The 10623-nt window shown below is 32.3% G+C and overlaps 2 protein-coding genes across 2 annotated transcripts; one reads left to right on the forward strand and one right to left on the reverse strand.

The window, feature by feature from the left end:
- Nucleotides 1-7669: 7669 nt before the first annotated feature.
- LOC133296832 (B3 domain-containing protein At2g33720-like) lies at nucleotides 7670-8137 on the forward strand. The gene has a single exon (XM_061495886.1). The coding sequence runs from the start codon at nucleotides 7670-7672 to the stop codon at nucleotides 8135-8137; it is 468 nt and encodes a 155-aa protein (XP_061351870.1).
- A 1145-nt stretch (nucleotides 8138-9282) lies between these two features.
- On the reverse strand, nucleotides 9283-9726 carry LOC133296836 (uncharacterized). Its single transcript, XM_061495892.1, has one exon. It carries the CDS (start codon nucleotides 9724-9726, stop codon nucleotides 9283-9285), a length of 444 nt encoding a protein of 147 aa, XP_061351876.1.
- Nucleotides 9727-10623: the final 897 nt, after the last annotated feature.

Genomic DNA, 10623 nt, shown 5'->3' on the forward strand with positions numbered 1-10623 from the left:
AAAAAAAATTATATCTTTTCAAACAATTTAAAATATCAAAACACGATGTCAAATTGTGGAAGTTTAAAACCTGCCAAAAACTAAATCATTTAGTGGAGGTTTTTTTGACCTATACTAAAAAATCTCCAATCTTATATATTAGAAAGTAAAACCGTTTGTTGAAAACTTTGATGACGTGTCGCGTTTTCCTTCAATTTCAGCTTTGTGTTCACACCTATATGGTGAATGAGATGATATAATAAAATGTCTTAACTTTTAAATGACCAAATATTTGTCTTTAGCCTTCTTTGGAAAGATCCAAAAGTTGCAACAAAGAAACAAAAGTATACAACGAGCAATGGCATAATGCGTGGATCATCCCGGCCTTTTGGCAAGTTCTGTCTTTTTTCCTCCTGTGTGTTATCTGTGCTCTTTGGGCACAATCGCAAAATTCAACACGGTAAAAAATTTTCCTTTATCTTAAAGTCCTTCTATTTTCTATCTTTAATGTTTGCAAGACCAAGATGAGTTTTTCCTTCTATTCTTCCTGTCCATACATAATTTGTTTCGCATTGTTGTTACTGTTCTTTAATTTATGTCTGTTCTTGACATATATGTTTACAGTGATGATGAGACTGATGAGTTGGATAAGGATGATACTACTGTGACCCTCATAAAACAATCTTATATTTCTTCAAAGGATATTCGAAGTGTGCTAGATGCTAGACCAGTACAACCCAACAACGTAGTTTCAAAATAATTTTTCTTTTAGGAATTTTTTCTTTAATTATCACTATTAATTTGTCCTTCTAATTTTTTTCAATTTGTTTGTGCCTATTGTATAATTGCCTAGCCTAATTCAATCTAATTAGGCATTGAAAAGCTTTGTTTTGCATGCTCCTATTGAGAATATGAGCTAGAAGAGAAATTTGTGGCACTTCAATTCCAAAATATAATACATGCATATGAAGCTTTTCATCTTCTAAATAAATTTATCATAATTAGCCTTTAAACCAACATCCTTTAAAAAAAGTAAATATTCCGAAATTTTTAAAAAAAAATAAAAGAATTCGAAAAATATAGTACAAAAAGAGAAGCGAATTTCGTACAAGTATTTTTTTTAAAAATATTTAACATAAACATTTTTAAAAATATTTAATCATTTTATATGATTAATATCATTTTTTTATGTTTAAAACCTCATTAAAGATTCTTGAATTTAAACTTAATTGTTTTTTATAGTATTTATCAATTATTAAAACTGATCTAAAAGTCAAGAAATGATTTATCAGTATTAAAAGCTTCTGGGTATATCTCAAATCATGGATGACAAAAATTATTTGTATTACTGCAAATTCGTACATTGTTATAGCATGTTTGTAAGAACTCGCACCGTTAATTAAGGTATTTAATTAAGTAATTATGCGAAATTAGAAAATAATTTCATAATTGACCCTAATAATTATTATGAGTCTTTAATAATTATAACTAGTGGGTAATAATGTTGAAAGCCGTTTTTCGAAAGAAAAATGCAGATACCGGTTCTGCTAGTCGGTATAAATGTGTACCGGAAAAGTATCTCAGATAATCATGAAAAGTGATTATATATTATGGGAATAATATATAGGACATGGAAAATGAGTTTCAAGTTAAAATAATGATAATTGGTGTCTGAACTGATACCGGCTTGGTAAAAGCGCGTACCAGAAAGGTGCTCCGAAAAATATAAGAAAAATATGATAATACTTGTAAAAATGAGTAGTTTCAGATTCTAAAGTTTGGGATTAAAATGATAAGCATAGCAGTTAAAGTTAATACTGTGTGTTTAACCTTTAAGTAGCCTATAAATACTCTTTCTTTGGGCACACAACCCTAGAATTTTGTTGCTACATGGGTCTTCTTGGTGGCTGACCAGAAAACACTGCTCCACTGCCTTCCTCCATCTCTTGTGAGCCAAGTTGCCATCTTTTTACTTGGTTTCTTCATTCTTGAGCTTGCATACACTTGAGAGCTTGCATGGAGAGGGAGTGTGAGTGTATATTCTGAGTTTCTAGACACTGTGAGTGGGGTGTGAGTGCTGACCTTGTTGGTTTGAGGGTTGAGGGGACTTGTTCCTTGCTTGTGAGGCTTCAAAGTGTCAACCTTTGTGAAGAAAGGGCATAGCTTGTGTTGCCATTTTCGTTTTTGGTACAAGTCAGAACTGTAGAGACTGTGTGGTGAGCTCCAAGAGCCATTCTTGCTCTGTTTTGAGCTTTGGTAAGTGTCACCAACCTTGATCATGTGTTTTGATGAGTAAAAGAGGTGTCTTGGCATGTTTAATGAATTAAACAAGTAACCAACTGTCATATGAACATAAATGAACCTTAAAAGGCATGTTTAAGCTTCTAGAAGTGTTAAAAATGGAACCTTGGAGGGTTATCTTTGCGAAATACAGAAACTGCATTCTGTCACGAAATATCCGGATATTTGACGTGGAATATCCGGATATCGATATCCGGATATGGATATCTGGATATGGGAATATGGATATCCGGATATGGATATCCGGATATTGCCAGAGTGATATCCGGATATTGCCTGTGAGATATTCGGATATTGCATATCCGGATATGTCCCCGAGGAATATCCGGATATTCTAGGTTTGCGTGGAACAGTAGCGTACTGTTCATCCAAAACTGATCTATGGGTTTGTGAACCCTAGTTTGATAAAGTTGAACTTCTGTAATTAATTTATGTAAGTCAGAATCAAATGATTAAGGGCTTATGGCTTGGTGAGAAGCCTCAAGACGTAAAACGTAATGGAAAGGCGTTGTCTTAATATTGTATGCTTGCAGTGCATGTTATTGATATATTGTTGGTCCATAACAGATTGTGAATCTGATGTGTTTGGACTTTGAGCTGTGGACTCTTGGCTTTGGGTGTTAGCTTGCAAGGTAAGATCTCGTGTCCTCGGTTTAGCCATGTTGTGGTTCCACCATGTCCCATCGGGGTATGGTTATATGCATGCTGTGTTACATGCTTTGAGATATATGAATTGCTGTTGAGCTTTATGTGTTAATGGCTTTTAATATGCATGTGTTGTTCCATCTTGACGGTAAGCCTGAGTATGTGGCGTCATACAATACGGTGATCCGGGATGGATACAAGCGGCGTCTTGTACTTATTGTGGGGTTGTAGACGTACATCCTGCATTTCTCTGGCCAGTAGATTAGTATTAACACACATGACATGATTATCTGCTGCATTGCACTGATCTAGAACTGATGATGATAAACTTCTTTTAAACTTATATTGCACATGTAAGTGAACTTGGGGTGAAAGATCCTTGAGGACCCCTTGCCTTAATGAGATTTCTTGTTTAGAGATCTCACCCCACGTTTGGGGAATGCTTATTTCAGGTCCAGGTAGTATGGTGACTGATGCCTCTGGTGGCAGGAGGCCAGAGCTTAGCTGATTATGATATTACTGCTTATTTGCTAGCATGACTGGGCTGGATGCTGTTTATGTTTTCCGCATTATTATTATGATGTTGATGTTGAGACTTATGTTGGGCTTTGTTGCCTTATTTGGGTGAGCATGGGAGTTGTCCATGCCACTGTGTTGTTAGTACTTTTGAGTTGAGTTGTATAAACTGATAGTTGGTCCGGTCTACGTGTTGTAGTTCCGTGACTAGAGACATACATTATTGTTGTTTTAATTAATGAGGTATTTCAGTTAGCTGTTTTATTGCAATTACATACAGGCGATGTTTTATTAATTGGTTAATAAGCAAGTTAGTAATGATAATGACTTCATAATTGAAAAGAAAAGATATTCCGCATTTTTAATTAAGCGCAGCTTAATACGATAGTATGATAACATTACCGGATATATTCGGGGTGTTACAATGTTTATCTCAATTTCTGGGTTACTACGACAGGTTTAGCTGAAACTTTCCAAGTTCAACAATAAGGTTCAAGAAGGACTTTTTCCAAAGCTTCTTGAATCTTTATAGAAATTTATATCAGAAAACTCCTCCAATTATTCCTAATCAAAAGGGTTCATCTAACACTTAACAAAAATCCATTTTCCAATTTCTTTTTCCAATTTCTTTTTGTTGAAATACTCAAGTCTCATTCCCATGGAGTTCTTGAGTTGAAAAATAAAAGTATCAAACGAATGAGTTAAAACAATCAGTAACAATGCACATCAAAGATTTCACCCAATCATTTTGACAAACCCAAAAAAAGAAAGAACTAGAAACCCATTTTTAAAAATAGAAAATCAAAGATTAAAGAAAGACAAACATGCAGTCAGAATTAAAACCAGAGTAAATCGTACAAATCAAAAGTACCGTTTCCCAAACTAGAGCTAGGGTTATCTTGCGAAAATGTAGAAGAAAAATCTTGCATGCATATCCTTGATTCTTCCTTACAGCGAAGATGTTTCGTCACTGCACTTCGAGTTCAAGAAGAAAGAAAGCACATTCAACTTTCAACAGAACAGAATCTAACAACACTCAAGGTCTTCTCACAAAAAAAAAACGTACAACAAAGATTGAAATTCTAGATCTAAAATCTGATCTGGTCTATCTTTTACAATGCACAAAAATTAACTATTTCAGAAATCCTCTTTTCTTTGTAGCCGTCCATCTTCTTTTTCATCCAACGGTGAAAATATGTTCCTTGCTTCTTTTTAAAAGTTGATCCACGTGCCTTCAGTATTCTTTTACCTGAGCTAAAAGTAAAATAGAGAGAACACGTAAGAAAACAAGCTAATCACTTCTCCTTATCTTTTTTACCTTCCTTTTTTACATGGGCCATTTTAATCCTCTTTTGGGCCCATTTACCTGCAAAATCAATTATTCACAGCCCAAAGAGATTTAAAATAATATAAAATAATACAATAAATATATATATATAATTTAGTGCTAACATTGAGCAACATCATCTTTTGGTTGTTGTAGCTAATGGAGTAATTTGGATGATCCGGCGTGTTATCGTCGCTTAATTGGTCGTTTGGTATATTTCACAATTATGCAACCTGAGTTGTGCTATAGTGCTATGCAATTCATACTTTATCTCAATTTATCTAGGCTCCTAAACAACCACACTTTAATGCAGTCATGCACATTTTGCGCTATATAAAGTCTAATCCAAGCCAAGGTATCTTGTTCCCATTAGAAAAGAACTTACAGTTGTATGCTTATTATGACTCCGACTAGACCAGCTGCCCACTTATGCATCTATCCCTTATAATATATTTTATCACGCTTGGTTCATCTCTTGTCTCCTAGAAGACTAAAAAGTAGGCAACGATCTCTCGCTTTTCTGTTGAAGCTTAATATCGCTCCATGAAACCATTACTTCTGAGCTCCTTTGGCTGAAGTCCTTTCTTGCGCATCTTGGGGGACACCACCAAGCACCTATGCAATTATTTTGTGATAATCAAGCCGCATTACATATCGTTGTCAACCCTGTCTTCTACGAATGCACAAAACATATCGAGCTCAATTGCCATTTTATCCACGAGCACCTCTTGGCCTAAACAATATCTACCGCCCACATTTGATCAACTATGCAGCCGGTGAACATATTCACCAAGGCATTAGGGTGTAAGGATTTTTATTTTTATCTTGGCAACTTGAGCATTTCGTCTCTTCATACTCCAACAGGAGGGAGAGTGTTACGCTACCATGCGATTTGAAATTCATAACCGTTTGAAATTCATCTGTAATTGTTTGTTTTATTTGATGTATTATTAGAATTATGTAACTGTTAGATATCATTAGGTTGACAATTATATATTAGCATTATTATTTTAATGGCCCAATGTAACTGAGCAATGTAACCCAGTGTCTATAATAAGGGAAGCTTGATTTTTGAATACAACGAGTGATACTACATTTTAATAATCGTGTTTGAATTATTTGGCTAAAGTGTGTTGTCATTTATTCCAAAAGCTGAAGCATGTATATTTTTGTAACAAGAGTTACACTACTGGTATATGTTTTGCATTATGGAGTGCATGTAACTTTTTGATGTGTCTTGTGTTATTTGAGAAAGTAATTTTCACAGGTTAGAATAGAAACCTGGATTTAGTCACTCATGGAAAATCTGTCAAAGCTATTGGCTTTTTTGTCTTAGATTATTTATTTAGCATAGAGTGTCATATCTTTTGACTATATTTGTATGATTCCTTTCAGATTAACAATACTGAGAAGTACTTGAATAAATTTAGTGCACTCAACTTGAGACTAAATAACATGGATTATTACGAAATTCCAGCTTTTCTTTCAAATTCTATTATTATTCTTTCTATTATTTAAATATTTATTTGTTTAAGAGAAAAGATAACATAAATAAAAATAAGCTGAGCTTATGTTTTTATAAATTCAGCTTATGTTTTTATAAAACATCTAGCATTGAGAGACAGTATAAAAGAATATAATGGTTTTCTTTAACTGTTTATATATCTAAAAGTATTACCACTAGGATTAGCCTAGTGGTGTTGGGTGTGTGTAGTGTGTATTAGGTTGCAAGTTCGATTCTTGTAATATTCAAAAATATATATATATATATATATATATATATATATATATATATATATATCTAAAAGTATTAAAAGCATAACATTATTATTTGAATGATTTTATAAATGTTGATTGAATATATCATATGAAATTACATGAAAAGAACAAAAGTACTCTTTAATTGAATGATTTTAGTCATTGTTGATCCGATTTATCACGTGAATTATCTTAAACTTGTGATTTTTTATGCCAGCACACACAATTTTATTTTATTTTTGTGTACGTGTTATTGATTATGTTTATGAACGATTGTAGGAGAATTTTTTGTCAAAACAACGCAACTAAAAATAATGGATCCGGAAACGTGAAAAATCACATGACATGGTAAAATGGGAAATCATAACCATACAAAGGTGAATCAATGGTAATAAAAGCGGAGAGAGAAAAAATAGAAAAATAGGTAGTTACAAAATCATAACCATTGATTTAACTTTATATGGTTGTGATCTTCTCACATGACCATGTCATGTTTTTACTCACATCAGAGGATCCATTTCCAAAAATAATAGGTGTTTAATCTTAGGACATCATGACTTATTTTCAACACCTGTCTTTAATTTTTTTTTAAATTCCTTTTAATTCTTTAAATTTTCAAAAAAAAAATAAATCAATTTTACTTGTGAATTGTAAGTATTCTTCCATTTCCAATATTATTATTCTTATTAGCTAATGTTAACAATTTAAATTTATTTATATGTAACCAGAATAAATATTTAAATGAGGCGGCATAATAACTGTTTAGGGAAAAAAAGTGAAAGTTGCTTACAATTTTTCTGAGTTTAATAATTAAATATCAACGTAAATTAATATTTTTATAACCAGTCAATATTTTTTTATGTTTTGATATCTTCACCAAACTACAAATGCTCAAGTCCTATAATTTAACTTTTTATTTTTCCTGTATTTTGAATAAGAATTATCTAAAATAAAAATCATATCTATATAGATAGAAAATAAAATAAAATAAAATAATGTTAAAATTATAAAGCAGAATAAACATTTAAAGTGAAGTGGCAGCTTCTATATATATTGACCGGTAACAGAAAAACATTGGTAGCTTTCAAGAAACCAAAACCCAATTCACAAAACCCAATTCACCAAAACCAAATCCTCCCAGTAATGGCATACGACGCTGATGATGTCTCTGTTTCTTTATCCAAGAAGAGAAAGATTTATGAAGAAACTCATGTTGTTGCTGCAAGAAAGTGTGTAGAGAGAAGTTGGGGTTACTCTTTGGATTTGATGCTTTATGATGACCCTTGGAAGATCAAGAAAGTCCTCAATGGCAGTGATCTTAGCAACATGAGTAGGCTCTTGCTCCCTAAAGATTTTGCTGAGAATTTGGTGGTGCCGGTGTTGGATGGAGACGTTGAAAGAGGTGTTCAAGTTGAGATTTGGGATGTAGACACTTCCTCCATTCATTCTTTAATTTTCAAGAAATTGGTTTCTTCAAGAAGCTATGTTTTCATTGGAAATTGGGTTAAAGATTTTGTATCAAGAAGAGGCTTAAAGAAAGGGGATGAGATTGGCCTTCATTGGGATCCATACAAAAATCGCTTTAATTTTTCTGTTCTTGATGCCTTTTAGGATTGATAACAGTATTAGGATTCATGTGTAGAAAAAGATGTAGTGATAATTTTCTCTTATTCTGAAGCAGAATTTATGGTTTAAAAATCGCTTTGATTTCGTTTGTTCAATTTGAATTTTTTGTATTGATTTGAGTTTAAAAATAGCAAGCAGAATTTATTTGAGTTTTTTTTCATCCTTATAGGTACTATAATTCCAGAACCATCTGTTGCAATTTTCTTCAGGGGGGTGTTGTTGCTGCATTAGATTGTCTGCGCTGACTTTGCGTTTACCTTCATTAATTGGAAAGAAAAGATAGATTATAACTATCAGAACTTAAAATTAAATGTCACATGGAAAGAGTAATTAAGTTGGGAACCATTTTAGTTATCTAAAGCAAAACTCTGCTGATATTAAAATACTAAGGTCAGAAGATACCAGTCTTGATCCAAGAGCTGCTCTATCCCCTTAATGGCACCATAGTGTTGAGTTAGAGCTTTTGTAGGGTCCAAGAAAGAATGAAGAAATGTCTTTGTCACCCGGGGCTGAAGATTGTGATATGTATGCCCATATCTGTAATTTTGTAATTGCATAAGGATGTAAATCAAATATTTTTTATTTTCACACTATGTATTAATTTATGAGAAAAAGTACTAGTTGTTCAATTGCTACATGTAATTGTGTAGAATACACACCTAACCACATTATATTCAGGGCATAAGTCAGCAACCAGTTCTACAAAATCAACATAGCGACGATTCTGTTATTGCTATTTGTAATTTTATGTACGCAACCAGTTCTACATAAAATTCAAGACATATTTCTTAGTACGAGTGATTCTCTTATTTGATTAACTTTTTTATGGGAGCAATTCTAATTGCAATTCAAATTTGCAAACCATAACATTTAACAAATTTAAACCATATATTCAGATTGTTCTTACAATCCAAAAAATTCAAATTGCAAAACCAATAAGAACAAGAGAAAATATCAGTACACCCTCTCTACAAAAGGAATTCTATTATTGCTATCAATGCTAAATGGCATCAAGAACACAAAAATTAAAGCGATTATTGTATGGATCCCTGAAGGCCTATCTCATCCCCTTTCTTTAAGTCTCTTCTTGATACAAAATCGTCAACCCAATTCCCAATAAAAAGAGAGATCTAGAAGAAACCCATTTCTTGAAAACTAAAGAATGAGTGGAGGCAGTGCATGTCCACATCCCAAATCTCAACTTGAACACCTTTTTCAACATCACCATCCAACATCGGCACCACCAAATTCTCACCCAAATCTTTAGGGAGCAAGAGCCTGCTCATGTTTCCAAGATCACTGCAATTGAGGACTTTCTTAATCTTCCAGGGATCATCACAAAACATCAAATCGGTTGAGTAACCCCAACTTCTCTCTCCGCAAACCTTCTTTCTTGCGGCAACAGAGGTTTCTTCAGAAATCTTTCTCTTCTTGGTTAAAGAAACTGACACATCTTCATCGATTGTGTTGCAATGACACTTACCAAGTGACAAATGGGTACATACCATTGTATTACAAGGACGCCTAGCAAGTGATAAATGAGAACAGAGATCAACGTTGTTGTCGTATGCCATTGTTGACAATAACACAGTTGGAGTTTGTTTGGTTTCTTGAAAGCTTTAAGGTTTTTCTGTTAATTATGTTGTGAGGGAAGCACATGATGAAGGTCCAATATATATAGAAGCAGGACCAGCTGGTTATGTAACGTTCTTATTCTGTTTTATAAATTTTCTTTTTTTTCTTTTTTGTTTTTTCTATTTAAGTATAATTTATATCTTAAAAAGTTTTTATTTAAAATATAGGAAAATAAAAAATTAAATTATACGAGTTGAGAGCTTGTATATTGTGAAAGTATCAAAACAAAAAATTATTGATTGATTACAAAAATGTCCATTCACATTGATTTTTATTTAATAAACTAAGAAAAACAGTACGCAACTTTCGATTTTTTTCTTCTCTACACTGGTAATATTAGCATTTTCTAGCTTAATTGTTACAAAATATTAATAAATTTAAATCGTTAGCATTTGTTAATAATAATAAAAATAATTCACATGTAAAATTGAAATTTAAAGAAATAAAAAGAAAAAGAAATTAAAGGGGTGAGTTGAATTAAGGGCTTTTGCTATTTCTTTTTATTAAAAAAATAATGGATTCGGTCTTGTTATTTTCAAAATATATTTAAAATATTCATAACTCTTCTATGATTAAATCAACGCAAAAAAATTTCTAATTTGTTCCTCCCTTTATAGTCCATTAATTTATCGCAAGGTACAGCAAATAATAAAAATGATTATTTGAAAAAAACAATATGAAATAATATACAACTTGCACAAATAATAAGGAATATAATAAAGGGAGCCATCTAACAATATAAAAACTACAATTATTCAATAAGACTTAAAAATTTTCAAATGCTAAATTGAACTCAAATCAGTTTATATAAGGCATAATGTTTAATCAAAGATATA

Source organism: Gastrolobium bilobum, unplaced genomic scaffold (assembly GCF_033153095.1).
Source record: "Gastrolobium bilobum isolate Gb01-03AN ecotype WA unplaced genomic scaffold, APGP_CSIRO_Gbil_v1 utg57355, whole genome shotgun sequence".
Classification (NCBI taxonomy): Eukaryota; Viridiplantae; Streptophyta; class Magnoliopsida; order Fabales; family Fabaceae; genus Gastrolobium; species Gastrolobium bilobum.